General features: G+C 39.8%; 1 protein-coding gene across 4 annotated transcripts; it reads left to right on the top strand.

Annotated features, from left to right (window-relative positions):
• Positions 1 to 3,109: 3,109 nt before the first annotated feature.
• On the top strand, positions 3,110 to 17,816 carry mocs1 (molybdenum cofactor synthesis 1). Of its 4 annotated transcripts, none has more exons than XM_058399900.1 (11): positions 3,110 to 3,305; positions 4,549 to 4,681; positions 5,721 to 5,888; positions 6,309 to 6,473; positions 11,137 to 11,198; positions 13,479 to 13,590; positions 14,085 to 14,197; positions 14,864 to 14,974; positions 15,097 to 15,217; positions 15,485 to 15,532; positions 16,051 to 17,816. In XM_058399900.1, the coding sequence occupies exons 1-11, from the start codon at positions 3,159 to 3,161 to the stop codon at positions 17,067 to 17,069; spliced, it is 2,199 nt and encodes a 732-aa protein (XP_058255883.1). In that variant the 5' UTR covers positions 3,110 to 3,158; the 3' UTR covers positions 17,070 to 17,816. The 4 variants fall into 4 exon arrangements, with proteins under 4 accessions (XP_058255883.1, XP_058255881.1, XP_058255884.1 ...); XM_058399898.1 differs by having other exon boundaries at positions 3,110 to 3,371; XM_058399901.1 differs by having other exon boundaries at positions 3,110 to 3,371; positions 15,485 to 15,547; positions 16,051 to 16,191.
• The last annotated feature ends 235 nt before the right edge of the window (positions 17,817 to 18,051 follow it).

Genomic DNA, 18,051 nt, shown 5'->3' with positions numbered 1-18,051 from the left:
GGATGGAGACCATCTTTTACCAGTTCCACCTTCCTTATTATTATTACCGACTAAACAGACTCGATGATTCATATTTGCGTCTAAAATAATCCATATATTTTTTTTACAGCTTTACTGTTTGTAAAAACATCTTGTCTGTGTGTACCAGTAGTAGCAGTACAAACAGTAGGTGAAGGTGGCCTACCAGTTTGACCAGTTCAGCCTGTGTTTAGGCAGACAGTAGCCAGGATCAACTGGATTTTTCAGCAAAAGATTACTTCGCATGAATTTCATTTCTTTTCATGAATTATTTATGGAAAAGGACTCTATTAAAACAAATAACAAAAGTCTTCACAGTGCACTTGACATACAGTGTTAAATAAGCTGTTGATACTCTAAAGTGTGTGTAGTTGGGAAAAACCTTGAGCCCTTCTACTCATCCTGAGTAGAAGGTAATTTTTTAGTGGAAGACGCACAGTGGCTTAGTGGTTAGCACATTTGTCTCACACCTCTAGAGTTAGGTGTTTGATTTCCACCTCTGTCCTTTGTGCACAGAGTTTGAGTGTTCTCCCCATACTCTAGGGGGTTTCCTCTAGGTACTCTGGTTTCCTCGCTTACATGAGCTGATTGGTATGAAAGGGTATGTGAGGATGTCTCCAGAATGCCTTCCTCTTCTCAAGGAGTCCCCTGGGATATGCTTCTGGTTCCCCATGCCACTGTGTAGGACAGTACAGTACAAAACAGAAAATGGATGGATTAGTGGGAGAAATATTACATGTATTGGAAAAATATATGTATGTTTGCATATATGCAATCTATATGCTTTAAAATACATTTCTATGAACTTTATGAAGGCTGTGCACGTGTACATTATAAAATGATGTCTCTTTTTGTAATGTCATGTTTCTTCTTTCCATTTAAAAACAAAGCCATTAGAGAATGATGAGTTTGTCCAGGTGTGAGGAGGACTTGGGTTAGCCTGCACTGCCCTCCTGTGGCCATTTAAAAAAAAATGACATACTGTAACTTTCGTCTCTCTCTCTCTCTCTCTCTCTCTCTCTCTCTCTCTCTAATGAGATGTCTGTAATGCTGCTTGTCTGCAACAAAAACACAAATATCACATCTTCTCCAAATTACAAATTAAACAAAATTAAACAAATTAAAAGTTTTGGGACACCCCTCGAAATCATTGAATTCATATGTTGTTTTCAGGGGTTGGGCTTGGCCCCTTAGTTCCAGTGAAAGGAACTCTTAATGCTTCAGAATACCAAGACATTTTGGACAATTTCATGCTCCCAACTTTGTGGGAACAGTTTGGGGATGATCCCTTCCTGTTCCAACATGACTGTACACCAGTGCACAAAGCAAGGTCCATAAAGACATGGATGAGCGAGTTTGGTGTGGAGGAACTTGATGTGGAGTCCTAACCTCAACCCGACAGAGCACCTTTGGGAATTCATGCAGAGACTGCGAACCAGGTGTTCTATCGGGTTGAGGTCAGGACTGAATAAACTCAGAGAATAAAATAATAAAAATTGTAATGTTACAGCACACAAAGGCATTCTAGACAATTGTGTGCTTTCAACTTAACAGTTTGAGGAAGAGCCACATATGGCTGTGATGGTCAGGTGTCCACAAACGTTTGGCTGTATAGTGTATGTAAACTGGTCAAAGTAAAAAAAAAAAATTGCTACTGTTCAGGTCTTGCTGTACTTTTAAGCAACAACAGGAAGGATATTTGTCAGTATAGAGAAATATAATCTTTAAAATAGAAAATAGATTTTGGGGTGACCTGAAGATTAAGACAGTATAAAGTGTATAGTACAGGCCAGGTAGTTTATATAATAGACAATTCCTTAACCTGAGTACACTAACATGAGCACTACATTTATGCCATTTGGCAGATGCCCTTATCCAGATCATATCTTATACAACTGACCAGTTGAGGGTTGAGGGCTTTGCTCAGGGGCTCAGCAGTGGCAGTTTGGTGGACCTGGAATTTGTACTCACAATCACTCAAACAATAAAACCTTCTGATCAGTAGTCCAACACCTTAACCACTAAGCTACCACATCCCCTACTAAACCAGCACTAATAACAGGGCTTTCATTCTGCAATCTATTGACCTTTTACATAAACACTCTTCATATTAACCAATAAAAAGGGGATAAATTATTTGGGAGGATCAAGTTTAATAACTGATTCAACCTATCATGAAATGAGGGTGATTGATAAAGCACAGGGAAGTATGTAAGAGTATTTTGTTTGCACACTAGAGGCCAGTAGCAGGCATTTAAAATCTGTTTTTTTTTATTCCTCGTTCTAATTTCCACACCACAAAGAATGAAATTCTAACACATTTAATATAAGAAATAAATGCCCTGCTTTTCTAAAGCCACCCCCCCACACACACACAAAAAACCCTAACATGTGAGCATGCGCAGAAGCGTCAACTAGCTACTTTTCGACAAACGAGTACTGAACTATTGATATTTATTTATTTATTTTAAATGTTCACATATCCTGTTTCTTGTCGTGCATTTCTAACCTTTTTTTTTAATTATCATTTTTTATTTTATTATTATTATTTTAAACATTTCCACCTCCTTGAGCTGTACTTGAGACACCGTGACTATTATGAATTGTTTATTTCTTGTGTGATGCACTTAAATCTTTTCATAGTTCTGCTGCTTGCAGGTTATACTGTCATCTAATGCTTACAAATGGAGTATTTTCTTTATAACTGTTCACACATGTGGTAAATGTAGTATTACTAGCTAAAGTAAAGCGAAAATAAACATTTGCAAAAATATGTCGTCGTCGAAAAATTAATAAACTACATTTCCCATAATGAACAGCCTGACAGTAGCGTATACATTATCAATTTACGTTGCTTTAAAAGACCAAGCTTCTACAAAAATAAACTGTACTGTCACATTTCAACGCTTTTATTACTGGAATTTTAATAAATTTTAAGATTACCACCTAATAGTAAAGGTTTCCTATAAAAGAACTAAACTACGTTTCCCATAATGCAGTTTGACTTTTTCGAACAGCTGATTGGCTGACCAAAGTCTCGCTTCTATTTGGGCTTCATCGGCTCTGTCAGTCGCGTGTTTTGCGCATGCGCACGAACCGAGTTGACGCTTCAGACTTGGAGCTGAAACTCTGTGCATGAGATGGCCTTTTACAGCGGCCAGTGTGGCCGACTTTTCTCAACTAACGCTTTTCTTCCTCTGCGGATTGTGAAAGTGTCCTCCAGAGAGCAGGCGTGTAAGCATTATTCCCGGGCGACTCGGGGAGAACATCAGGTTAAAGCGGCAGAGGCGAGTGCTACACCTTACACCAGCGCTGCAGCTTCTAGCGTTAACCTTAAACACCAAAGCGAGCAGGTAATATAACTGAGAGAAAGTCTAAATATTGATTTATTTTCGCTGTGAAAATCAGTTACAACTTTGTCCTTCTTATGATGAACATATGGGCTGTGTACATGTCATGCAGTGTTTCATGTGCAGGGTAAAAGATTACGCAATCACTAGTTTGCTATAACTGTGCGTCTAAAAGTAGTTCCAGCTGCGAGACAAATCACACGTTTATATAAATGCGCTTGTCATAATGAGGCGAACTGTTTGGGCAAACCACACCAAAATGGACAGAGTTGTACCCATCCCCAAGCCTACTTTTCTTTTTAATTCCAGTGATTATACAATGAAACATTTTGACATTTTATGATGTTAGCAACACATGTATGCATAACATAAGTGGCCAAAAAGTAAAGGAGTATATTCCTTGCAATGACTGACCCGGCCAGTGTGAAGTTGTGTGTTGTGCTGTTATCATAAAATAGTCCCTGCCATGATGCCATGAGAGAAGCAACAATAACACTTGTAGCATCTCTTGTGATTAAAAAATGACATCCATGAGGCAAATGTCAAAGCCAAAACATCCATGACTATCAAGTCTCCAAGTTGAAAAGGCTTTGAAATACTATAGTCCGCTCTGTCGCTCTTTTTTTTTAAACTTTCCACCATTGTCATGTAGTAGAGAAACTGCGTCTTATCACAGTATCACTAAGGACTTGTATATAGAAATTTCTTAATGGCCACGTGTAAGTCCTGAAATAAATTTCACGATATGATAATGTGAGACTTTCATTTATGCCTTTTCAAAGCGTAAAAAACTGGCTTGTCTTCCATGCATAAGATTTGAGTTATTCTTTAACACTGACTTGGTTAAAGGTCAGACATGAAACCCCTTGCTGATTTAAACATCAACTTGACACTCTGTGCCCAGGTTCAAATCTCATATTTTCATTTTCGTTATTGTTTTACTTTATGTAACAATAAAAAAATAAAAACCCTGCAGCTTTCACTGATATAAAAGTGACTCATTGAAATTGCTGTAAAATGATTCACTTGGATTCAGTCATACAGCACTGACACACTGGTGAAAGTGACAGGTGGTTTTTTGGGCCTATTTTATTTCTTTATTATTATCATTTATAATAAAACGATAAAGGCAGTAGATTTCACAGACTGTGATTTCTTTCTCTTTTCTCTTTACATTCAGGACCTAACTATAGCAGACAACCGGAGGCGGGTTTTAAAGGACGTCTTACCTTTCTCAGCATTCCTCACGGACACATTTGGAAGGAGACACAATTATCTGCGGATTTCCCTTACAGAAAAATGCAACCTTCGCTGTGAGTTGGATTTTTTTTTTTTTTAAGTGTTCTTTGCTTTCCCTCTTAAGCAAATTAATTTGTCTAGTGGTACAACACACCAATACTACACTGATCAGCCATAACATTATGACCACTGACAGGTGAAGGGAATAACACTGATTATCTCCTCATCATGGCACCTGTTAGTGGGTGGGATATATTAGGCAGCAAGTGAACATTTTGTCCTCAAAGTTGATTTTAGAAGCAGGAAAAATGGCCAAGCGGAAGGCGAGTTTGACAAGAGCCAGATTGTGCTGGCTAGACGACTAGAGCAGAGCATCTCAGAAACTGCATCTCTTGTGGGGTGTTCCTGGTCTGCAGTGGTCAGTATGTATCAAAAGTGGTCCAAGGAAGGAACAGTGGAGAAGCAGTGACAGGGTCATGGGCGGCCAAGACTCATTGATGCATGTGGGGCTGGCCCGTGTGATCCGATCCAACAGACAAGCTACTGTTACTGAAGAAGTTCTGATAGAAAGGTGTCAGAATACACAGTGGATGATGGGTCAGGGCTGTTCTGGCAGCAAAAGAGGGACCAACACAATATTAGACAGGCGGTCATAATGTTATGCCTGGCTGATGTACATAACAGCATGTGCAATTTTGTTTTATAAGAAACTGTGTATCACAATATGTAGCACACATACTAGCAAAGTAGTGATGTCACCATATGGTCAGTGTTGATTTTATTTTAAAATATGAAGAAACGGATTATGTGGCATGCTGTTATAGGAATATAATCAGTGTTGGGGTTGATTGATGTGGAATGATGCAAAGTTATGTTACTAACAAAAGCTAGCTTTTGGGAAAGTGGCCCTGATTCCTGTTTCTCCGAATTTAAACTGCATTGTGTACAGTACATGTATACATGTACTTGTACAGGTGAATAACCCCATATGTATGTGTTGAAATCCAGATTAAGTTAGATGTTCAGTTGACTCATTGTTTAGTTTGTTTGATAAATGAGTAATCAATAAATGAGTAATTTAAAGTACACCTCAGTTATATGGCTTTCCCTCAGGTCAGTACTGTATGCCAGAGGAAGGGGTGAAGCTGAGTCCGAAAGAGCAGCTCTTATCTACAGAGGAGGTGCTGACTCTGGCTCGGCTGTTTGTTCGAGAGGGGGTGGAGAAGATCCGCCTGACTGGAGGAGAACCCCTTATCCGCCCTGACGTCCTACATATAATCGGTAATAATGGTGATGATGATGTTTGGTCATAATGAAGCCCAGCTAGAGTGCTGATGTGTGTTGTTGATGTTGTGACGTTTACATTTACGGCATTTGGCAGACAACCTTATCCAGAGAGACTCACATCTCTGATGTCTAGCATTATTTGTTTCACGTTGCTTTTGTTAGTATTGTTTGCTTCGTGGATACCCTAAATGTTTCAGCTGAAGTTATGACACTAAAACTCAGCTATATATATATTGTACATGTGTATTGTGACTGTAATATCTTTGTGACCAAAAAAAAACCCATCCATGTATTACTCTGCTCAAAAAATCTGGTCATAAAACCAGAGTTTGTGAAAATGTCAAAAATACCAGGATTTCAAATCATACATTATCACCACCTTTCTGATGAGCCTGTTCTTCTGTACTTCTCCAGCGGAATTGAGGAAATTGGAGGGTCTGAAGACCATCGCTGTAACTACGAATGGCATGAACCTCGCCAGGCTGCTGCCCGGTTTAAAGAAAGCCGGAGTGAACTTGCTGAACGTCAGTCTAGACTCATTAGTGCCAGCCAAGTTCGAGTTCATCGTTAGACGCAAAGGTAAGTTTTTGAGAACTCAAATGTGTGACGTTTTGTAAGCCGCTGAGCAAAAAGGCATGCAATGGTTTGTATTCATACCCTACACGACCAGAAGACTGCATTACATGTATACACCGATCAGGCATAACATTATGACCTAATCTCGTGTTGGTCCCCCTTTTGATTAGAAACCCATTTTTCCTGCTTCTAACACATCAACTTTGAGGACATAATGTTCACTTGTTCACTTGCCTGATATATCCCACCCACTAACAGCTGCCGTGATGAGATCATCAGTGTTATTCACGTCACCTGTCAGTGATCATAATGTTATGCCTGATCGGTGTATAAGAGCAGACATATAGCAGTCTTACAGTCGGCTTTTTCTACCTGATCTCTACCCATTGCATCAGTACAGTATTGGTGCTTTGCACAGACATGAAAAACTTGTTTATTCTAAATTCATGTTTAATAGAAGGTCTAATGGTGATTATTGATTTGTCAGTGTGTTTAAAGTCCATTACTTTAGAATGTAATTGTAACGCTATAGGAGTACATGACTTGTGATCAGACCGGAGAGAAAGAGTTCAGCAGTGCCAAAATCTATTCATTTTATCCCCTCACTATGCAGAAATTTAACTTTACGCCTGTAAAGCAGTGAATAAACCTCACCTGGTGGGAAAAAAACAGCTGACTAAGGGTGAAATCTAGTTGTGTCCCAAATGACGTATTATACACTCTGCACATACTGTCAAATGTATGAATTGTATCATTTCAAATGATGGCAGATGTATGTAAGCAAAGCTGTGAGTGTTCCACCCTTAATTTTTTCTGATTGAATCATTTAGGTGTGAACGCATTACCCATACTATTTATAGCAGAAGATGGTGTAGAATAATGCATAAGCATAAGATTTTGGACACACCTATGGGACCTGAAGGACAGGATTACTTTTGCTTCACGTTAGCTTCTTCTATGTAAACTCTGTCCTGTGAATCTGCAAACTAGTATTGAGAGCCAGTAGAAAACGAGAAGGCAGGACTGTGGACCTCTCAATTTTCTTTCGTTAGCTTGTAGAAAAACCCTTCAACAAACTAGCTAGGTAATGATACTGCTACATCCTCTTTAAAATCACACCAGCCAGAAAAGAAAAGAAAACCCCAAAACATTCAGTATTGTCTTGCTGTTTGAGCAGAAACGTTAGAGGCATTTGATATGAATAGTAATAAATGTAAAAACCTAGGGTTATACAGTAATACCTCGCAGATCCGTATCTCACGATTCGTGGAAATTTTTCATTGGAACCTAACTAATTTGCATTCGCAAATTTTTCGCAGACCCGCGAAATCCTGCAAAAGTGTTTACGGCTAATTTCGTGGCCATTTATACATTTTCATGCTTTTTAATGCGAAATTATTAAGAAAAATTTAGTTTATTCATTTAGTAATATAAATATAAAAGTAAAATAAACAAAATATCAACATAAATAAAACATAAATGTTATTTTAATTATATTGAACGTCGCCGATATCACGTACGTACAGTACAGCCATTACGACACGCTATTGGCTCAAAGGGTTGGAAGTAGCCAATCACAGAGCATTAACAGTTTTACCTACCTGCTGATTGGCTGGTAGCTATGACGCTTTGTATGCGTAATGTCGCGGTTCATCTCCCTACCCCTTGTGCTCGATTAAACGCGCGCGTATATTCCATAATCTCAATGATTTTTCCCTTGGTTTTTATACAGGTGATACTGTACTCTATTTTTACGTCAAACATTTATTTCTTTTTTAAGGGTAATGTATTAAGCTAACTTTTATATGAAATTAAAGTGTTTTGGGAGCATGATTGTGTAATATTTAGGGTTTAAACTATAAAAATAAGCATTTACACTACAGTATTAGTATTTTTAGTGACTCCACCGAACATCCTCGTCATTCGGGATGGGTCCTGGAGCGTAACCTCGTGGATGTGTGAGGTATTACTGTAATATCCTAATGCTTATATTAATACAGATACTACACAGTGCATTGTAGTTTGCAGTTAAATATCAGAGGAACCAGTACGTTTTATTATCACGGAGCCGTCCTATCTATTATGTTGTGTTTTTTCTTTGCTTGCTATTTGTTTTATTTTATTGCTCATTATACCTGATAACCACAGATTCCTTCTACAGGAAACATAGTCCCATCTCCCAAAGGATGATTAATACAGGCTGAAGAATTAATGTAATGATACCAGAGGGTGTGCATTGCATAAATATTTAATTGATGACTGCAGCAATTGTTCTTAATCTTCTATAATAAGTTATTTTGAGTTTTTTTCTGAGATCTTTTCTCATTACAGAAAGTTAAATTAAATTAAATCATTGATTCTGTCGCTCACCTAAACACTACAGATGCAGTAAACAGAGATCACTTGAAAGAAATGAGTGTTGCATTTCTTTAATCTTGTCTGCTGCTGACCCGGCGGAGCTGTGAAACAGCAAATGGAGTGGCAGACTGTTGGATCACGGGGTGGTGGATCCCTCAGTGTTGAGACAGATGGAGCAGTGTGGCTCAGGAGAAATAACAGCAGTACACAGGAAAACGCGGCGAGCATGCGCAGTAAAGTTTCGTCCACTTTCATGTATATTTATATATAAACACAGGTACATGAGACGGTAAGAGGTGTCTCGAACCCCATTTTGGAACAGCTCTGCGTTAGACATTGTAGTATATCTGTTCCTCTAATAAAGCTGTGTCAGCTAACCCATTAGGCATGAACCAGGTTGAAATGTGCATCGATAATGGGAGTGCAATTAAATTTGAACCAGATCCTCAGACATGTGGCAATGCTGCGCCTTGTCACCAAGATGAGTTTAAATTCATGCTGCTGTCTCTCACCCTTTTGGAGTATTAGAAATGAGCAAAAGAGGTAGCTCTCATGTCCCTCTGCAATAAAATATACAGTAGATTTTTTTATTCAGATTTTTTCAGTTTCTGTATAATGTACCGTAAATATGTGTTTATTACCTTGTGATAGATAGATAGATAGATAGATAGATAGATAGATAGATAGATAGATAGATAGATAGATAGATAGATAGATACACTGTATTGCCAAAAGTATTCGCTCACCCATCCAAATAATCAGAATCAGGTGTTCCAATCACTTCCATGGCCACAGGTGTATAAAATCAAGCACCTAGGCATGCAGACTGTTTTTACAAACATTTGTGAAAGAATGGGTCGCTCTCAGGAGCTCAGTGAATTCCAGCGTGGAACTGTGATAGGATGCCACCTGTGCAACAAATCCAGTCGTGAAATTTCCTCGCTCCTAAATATTCCACAGTCAACTGTCAGCTGTATTATAAGAACGTGGAAGTGTTTGGGAACGACAGCAACTCAGCCACGAAGTGGTAGGCCACGTAAACTGACGGAGCGGGGTCAGCGGATGCTGAGGCGCATAGTGCGAAGAGGTCGCCAACTTTCTGCAGAGTCAATCGCTACAGACCTCCAAACTTCATGTGGCCTTCAGATTAGCTCAAGAACAGTGCGCAGAGAGCTTCATGGAATGGGTTTCCATGGCCGAGCAGCTGCATCCAAGCCATACATCACCAAGTGCAATGCAAAGCGTCGGATGCAGTGGTGTAAAGCACGCTGCCACTGGACTCTAGAGCAGTGGAGACGCGTTCTCTGGAGTGATGAATCGCGCTTCTCCATCTGGCAATCTGATGGACGAGTCTGGGTTTGGCGGTTCCCAGGAGAACGGTACTTGTCTGACTGCATTGTGCCAAGTGTAAAGTTTGGTGGAGGGGGATTATGGTGTGGGGTTGTTTTTCAGGAGCTGGGCTTGGCCCCTTAGTTCCAGTGAAAGGAACTCTGAATGCTTCAGCATACCAAGACATTTTGGACAATTCCATGCTCCCAACTTTGTGGGAACAGTTTGGAGCTGGCCCCTTCCTCTTCCAACATGACTGTGCACCAGTGCACAAAGCAAGGTCCATAAAGACATGGATGACAGAGTCTGGTGTGGAGGAACTTGACTGGCCTGCACAGAGTCCTGACCTCAACCCGATAGAACACCTTTGGGATGAATTAGAGCGGAGACTGAGAGCCAGGCCTTCTCGTCCAACATCAGTGTGTGACCTCACAAATGTGCTTCTGGAAGAATGGTCAAAAATTCCCATAAACACACTCCTAAACCTTGTGGACAGCCTTCCCAGAAGAGTTGAAGCTGTTATAGCTGCAAAGGGTGGACCGACGTCATATTGAACCCTATGGATTAGGAATGGGATGTCACTTAAGTTCATATGCGAGTCAAGGCAGGTGAGCGAATACTTTTGGCAATATAGTGATTGATAGATAGATAGATAGATAGATAGATAGATAGATAGATAGATAGATAGATAGATAGATAGATAGATAGATAGATAGATAGATAGATAGATAGATAGATAGATAGATAGATAGATAGAACTTTATTGTCATTGCAAAGTACAGGTACATAACAATGATATGCTGTTTAGCATCTACCAGAAGTGCAAATAGTAGAAATTGTGCAAATGAACAAGTGCAGATAAATATGTAAATATGTACATCGATAAATAAGGCTAAGGCATAGAAAAGTATGTGCAGGGAGTATTTATCGTGTTTATTACCTTAGGTTATATTCCCTTTTATCTTCTTTTCTTTCACAGGTTTCCATAAGGTGATGGAAGGAATTGATAAAGCCATTGAATTGGGTTACAATCCAGTTAAGGTAACGTAATTGTGAAAATTATGGATGATTTTAGACGATAACATTTAGAGTAGAAGAAATAGCTGAAGATGAATAGAAATTAAGAATTTTATCTGTGTGCCTAATAATGCCTTCAGTAGCCTACAGTCAGACATCCAGGACACTGAATAACCTAGAGTCAGGTGTCCAGAGTGTTGAGTAAACTACATTTAGATGTCCAGAGTGTTGAGTAACCTATCATCAAATGTCTAGAGTGTTGAGTAATCTATCATTAGATGTCCAGTGTGTTGAGTAGTCTACATTTAGATGTCCAGAGTCTTGAGTAACCGATCATCAAATGTCTAGTGTTGAGTAATCTATCATTAGATGTCCAGTGTGTTGAGTAGTCTACATTTAGATGTCCAGAGTGTTGAGTAGTCTACATTTAGATGTCCAGAGTGTTGAGTAGTCTACATTTAGATGTCCAGAGTGTTGAGTAGTCTACATTTAGATGTCCAGAGTGTTGAGTAGTCTACATTTAGATGTCCAGAGTGTTGAGTAGTCTACATTTAGATGTCCAGAGTGTTGAATAGTCTACATTTAGATGTCCAGAGTGTTGAATAGTCTACATTTAGATGTCCAGAGTGTTGAGTAGTCTACATTTAGATGTCCAGAGTGTTGAGTAGTCTACATTTAGATGTCCAGAGTGTTGAATAGTCTACATTTAGATGTCCAGAGTGTTGAGTAACCTATCATCAAATGTCTAGAGTGTTGAGTAATCTATCATTAGATGTCCAGTGTGTTGAGTAGTCTACATTTAGATGTCCAGAGTCTTGAGTAACCGATCATCAAATGTCTAGTGTTGAGTAATCTATCATTAGATGTCCAGTGTGTTGAGTAGTCTACATTTAGATGTCCAGAGTGTTGAGTAGTCTACATTTAGATGTCCAGAGTGTTGAGTAGTCTACATTTAGATGTCCAGAGTGTTGAGTAGTCTACATTTAGATGTCCAGAGTGTTGAGTAGTCTACATTTAGATGTCCAGAGTGTTGAGTAGTCTACATTTAGATGTCCAGAGTGTTGAATAGTCTACATTTAGATGTCCAGAGTGTTGAATAGTCTACATTTAGATGTCCAGAGTGTTGAGTAGTCTACATTTAGATGTCCAGAGTGTTGAGTAGTCTACATTTAGATGTCCAGAGTGTTGAATAGTCTACATTTAGATGTCCAGAGTGTTGAATAGTCTACATTTAGATGTCCAGAGTGTTGAATAGTCTACATTTAGATGTCCAGAGTGTTGAGTAGTCTACATTTAGATGTCCAGAGTGTTGAGTAGTCTACATTTAGATGTCCAGAGTGTTGAGTAGTCTACATTTAGATGTCCAGAGTGTTGAGTAGTCTACATTTAGATGTCCAGAGTGTTGAGTAGTCTACATTTAGATGTCCAGAGTGTTGAGTAGTCTACATTTAGATGTCCAGAGTGTTGAGTAGTCTACATTTAGATGTCCAGAGTGTTGAGTAGTCTACATTTAGATGTCCAGAGTGTTGAGTAGTCTACATTGAGATGTCCAGAGTCTTGAGTAGTCTACATTGAGATGTCCAGAGTCTTGAGTAGTCTACATTGAGATGTCCAGAGTCTTGAGTAGTCTACATTGAGATGTCCAGAGTCTTGAGTAGTCTACATTGAGATGTCCAGAGTCTTGAGTAGTCTACATTGAGATGTCCAGAGTCTTGAGTAGTCTACATTGAGATGTCCAGAGTCTTGAGTAGTCTACATTGAGATGTCCAGAGTCTTGAGTAGTCTACATTGAGATGTCCAGAGTCTTGAGTGGTCTACATTGAGATGTCCAGAGTCTTGAGTGGTCTACATTGAGATGTCCAGAGTCTTGAGTGGTCTACATTGAGATGTCCAGAGTCTTGAGTGGTCTACATTGAGATGTCCAGAGTCTTGAGTAGTCTACATTGAGATGTCCAGAGTCTTGAGTAGTCTACATTGAGATGTCCAGAGTCTTGAGTAGTCTACATTGAGATGTCCAGAGTCTTGAGTAGTCTACATTGAGATGTCCAGAGTCTTGAGGTATTTAAGTAAAATGCAGTCAGATCCCACAAGTGTTGAGTAACCCACAATCAGGTGTCCAGAGAGTTAAGTAACCCATAGTCAAGTGTCCAGGACTTTTATTAACCTACCTTCAGATGTACAGAGTGTTAAGTAACCTGCCATCACATGTCCAGAGCCAGCAGACAGATGCCCAGGCTATTTAGTAATCTACAGTCTACAGTAACTAGTAGTCAGATGTACAGAATAAGTCTGCTTTGGTTGCAGGTGAACTGCGTGGTGATGAGAGGCCTGAATGAAGACGAGCTCCTGGATTTTGTGACTCTGACAGAGAGGAAGCCCCTCGATGTGCGCTTTATAGAGTACATGCCCTTTGATGGTAAACTTCTTCAACTTTTCTAACCCACTCAATTGTTGTTTAATGCAAAGGCATATAATTGGGTGTGTACTTCTAAAGCAATAAAACATGAAGTAAACAAGACTGGAACCAAATTTTCTTTGAACCGCATTCAGTTACAGGTAACATGTGTCCTTAGTGTCCTTGAACCAAAAGCCCTGCTTCAGTGTGTGTGAGAAAAATAATTCTTTATTGCAGATAAATTCTGTTTACAACATCAGCTGCTTCATTTATTCACCAGAAATCTGACAAAGAAGCTGTCTGTCAGAGATGGGGATAGAAAAAGCGTCCAAGCAATACACCATTTTTCTCCCTTAGTTTCTCTGTGACTGATATTTTATTGTAAAACCCTGAAGTAGTAATATGTTTTAGATGCTCAATGTTCAAATGTGTCTTGACACCTTGTGTAAGCCTGTAAGATTGGTGTATACACTGTACACAGTGACCGCATCCTTTTTTTCTGTTTTCCTCTGCAGGCAATAAGTGGAACTTCCGCAAGATGGTGAGTTACGCAGAGATGCTGGACCGCATTAAGCAGCACTGGCCGAGTCTGGAGCCGCTTCCTGGGGACGAGACAGGGACCGCCAAGGTCGGCCCTGATTAAATCATTCCAACCAGAACTTATTCATTATGTTAGTCTTCATCAGGATACAGAAAGCATGTCTGGCTTAAACATGTACAGCTGTATATAGCTTTAGCAAAGTTCATTAAAAACTCCTCAGCATGCAGAGAGAAATGCACACAGCATCTCTTCCAAGTAACTACCTCTAATCTGTTTCCATTCATTCATTCATTCACTCATCTATTTATTCATTCCTTCATCTGCAGTGAGGGTCGTCCCCTAAGATCTCACAAGAAGCAGAAACGATTACATCATTGCTCTCAGTTTTAATGTTGATTGTTTGGCTGGATTGTTGTTGTGTGCCTTATATACTTCCTCTCTGCACTTTGGGAATCATTGTAATTGTATTCAATGTTTTATTTTTTCACATAAATATTTTATTGCACCTTGATTGTGCAAACTGCAAGCCTAAACTGTTGACCGATGTTGGAGACTCTAAGATTATCTTAGTATCAAAACAAATGTAAAACATCAACTATGTCTTTGAGGTGAGGTGAGGTGAACATTTGGGGGGGGGGTTTTTAACCCAAATTTTGGTTTTAAACCTTTTAGTCCCCTATGATGTTCATGGTTTGATTCTTTTACTGATGTGTATGTGTGTGTGTGTGTGTGTGTGTGTGTGTGTGGTCTCAGGCTTTCAGAGTACCAGGATTTCAGGGCCAGCTGGGTTTCATCACCTCCATGTCAGATCATTTCTGTGGCTCCTGCAACCGTCTGCGCATCACAGCCGATGGCAACCTGAAGGTATGTTTCTGTTTGTGTGTGTGTGTGTGTGTGTGTGGTCAGCTGAAGTGGTCCTTAAAATGCATCAGGCTTTGTATTGTTTAAGCTTTATGTGAACTTCTTTGTGTGTGTGTGTGTTGCAGGTGTGTTTGTTCGGAAACTCAGAGGTGTCTTTGAGAGACTGTTTGCGCTCTGGAGCATCTGATGAGGAACTTCTGCAGATAATAGGAGCTGCAGTGGGGCGGAAGAAGAAACAGCACGCTGGTACACGCATCCACTAACAGATCAAAACCGACCTCCACGTAGACCTGATCTTTTATCTGTCTTTCCACTGTCTATACTCATTTAATATTCTTTCTACTGATTGAAAGAAGCTCAATGTCACTGTTTTGATGGTCCTCAAGTCATACATCTCCATAGAAACCATCTTCTCTTTTCTTAATGAAGAAAATGCTACTTTAGTGAAGTCTAATGCAAACACAGTTTGTCTCTTCCATCTAAATGCTTGTGTCGGTCTGTTCTCATCTCTAGGCATGTTCAGTATATCCCAGATGAAGAACAGGCCAATGATCCTCATTGGTGGGTGACACAGCTGTACGTAATAGACCTTTAAGCAGTTATCACTTCTCTTAAATTGTCAGACTAAACTCATTGTCCAAATACTAATATTAAGAACCATAATGAAACATAATCAGCATCATAAAACACTGAGACTAAATGTCAAATGTTTTTTATGGGCTTAGTAGGCGGTAGAATGTCATGATGTTAGACTCCATGTAGTTAATAAGAAACAGTTTGAGATTCTTTACTAATGTGTAGGAGGGTCTAATAAATAAATAAATAAATAAATTAAATAAATAAATACATTTATGGGTGGCACAAAGCTTTTACTAGCACAGACAGACCTTCTCTTGTTTGGGATATGATACAAAATAGTGTAGGAAAATAGAAAAATTAAGGATACTTGACTGCATTTAGAGAGAATTGTTGAAATAATTAACGTGCCACTATAACATTTTGACAGCCCTAATTATGTAGTGTGTGTAGTTATGTAGTGTATGTAGTGTATATGATTTTTTTTTCTTATTGTTCCTCAGCTGGAGAACGCTGCCGGCCTGCACCCACATTGAGAAGTGAGCTGAGGAAGTATCCGGTCCCTACTCTCCACACACCTCTGCCAGGCCGAGCATCACCACATTTTAAGAACCCTTATTACCTACACTACAGCGTCCAAACTAGCGAGGACTTAAGCAGCAGCACTTTTACCATGAATGCACCAGCTTCTACAAACTTCGGCAGCTCTCACGAGAGGGAGATGCCACAAGATGTTTACCATGTCCATCAGGGAAGGAGGCAGGCTTTCCCTGAGGAATTTTGTACTAATGATTCTGTGTATGCTTCCAGTTCTGAAACACACACAGGTAGATTTGCACGGCTGAGACACGCACATAGACTTGTTGGCTATTTCGGGAACGACTCGTTGAAGGGCATCCAGTATTTCTCCACATCTCTTCTTAGCACTTTAATCCCTAAACGGAATCACATAATGCAGCAGAATGTAAGGGAGTGTCACAACCAAAAGGATGCATGCGAAAGCTTCAGTGTATCCTGTCACACTCCAAACAAAGAGGAAACCTCTGACCAGCTCACCCACACCGACGCTCACGGCAGGGCCTCGATGGTGAACGTCGGACATAAAGCAGTGACGCGTCGTACTGCCACGGCGAGCGCCAGGGTTCTCCTAGGCGCCAAAGCTTTCAGCCTGGTCCGTGCCAACCAGATAGCTAAGGGTGACGCTTTGGCGGTCGCGCAGCTAGCGGGCATCATGGGCGCTAAACAAACATCCGGTCTCATTCCTCTTTGCCACCCTGTAACCCTTGACCACACCTCCATCACTGTGGAGCTACTGGAAGAGGGGAATGTGGCCGTTGTCTTGGCAACTTGCCAGGCAACAGGCCGCACCGGAGTGGAGATGGAGGCTCTGACAGCCGCGTCCATCGCCGCCCTGACTCTCTATGACATGTGTAAGGCAGTCAGTCGTGATATAGTTATAACTGACATCAGACTTTTGAGTAAGACTGGAGGAAAGCGGGGTGATTTTCACCGTACCATCTAATACTAAACCACGCACAGATCATCCATAAACACAATGTAGCTACATCAAGCTGACATATTCGCCCGTAACAAAGCTCTTTATGGTGCCTTTAGAATTCTTGAATATTGTATTCATATACTTTTTAGTGTCCATTGCCTTTGTAGCAGAATTCTACATCCTGACTAAAATTCTTCTGTATTTTTTTAGAGTGATATTTGAAAGACAGCTTTTGAAGTCTTGAGTGTTATTTTTTGAAAAGGCACTTAGTGTTGTATCAGGATTGTCACATGATCATTATGAATGTATTAATGACCTGTGGAGTCAAGGATCCAATCACTGTCCTTGACAAAAAAAAAAATTTTCTGTATAGACATGTTTTACCTTGCAGCAAACAGCGTATTCCACCTCATGCTGATTTGGGTGGAAATTCAGGAACTGTGAGTTGTACAGTTTCTGGACCTATCTACAGGAGTTCTTTGTAGTGAACATGTCTGCAAACAGCATGGACTTCAGTGTGGACTGATTACTGGACATCAGAGGCAAAGTTAGGCCTGGTCCCAACTATCATGCCAGGTTTTAAGCCAATAAGGTAACTCATTTCGCCAATTCCTACTCAACTGAAATGACCGATGATAGAAATATGGGTTTGCCTGATTTATAGCAACCACAGTTTCTCCATCATCCTCATATTCATGGTTAGAGTTTATGTGTGATGACTTTGATGCACTGAACAGAGAGGAAAAAAACATTCTCAAAGACTGCAGTAGATGAACAGTCAGTAGGAAACCAAAGAAAGAATTAATATGTAGTCGGGAAACTAAGCATTATTTCATTTTTCTTGTAACCCATAGACCATCATGAGTTTGCATTTGTTATTTTCTAATGTATGAGATTAAAGACTTTTCTGAACCGATTAAATGTTTCTCTTTTCAATTTTTCAGCTGCAAATAAAGGTCTATTCAAGTCAGTTCAATTTATTTGTATAGCGCCTGTTACAATGGAC

This window comes from Hemibagrus wyckioides, linkage group LG09 (assembly GCF_019097595.1).
Source record: "Hemibagrus wyckioides isolate EC202008001 linkage group LG09, SWU_Hwy_1.0, whole genome shotgun sequence".
Classification (NCBI taxonomy): domain Eukaryota; kingdom Metazoa; phylum Chordata; class Actinopteri; order Siluriformes; family Bagridae; genus Hemibagrus; species Hemibagrus wyckioides.
This window is presented reverse-complemented; position numbering and strand designations above follow the sequence as displayed.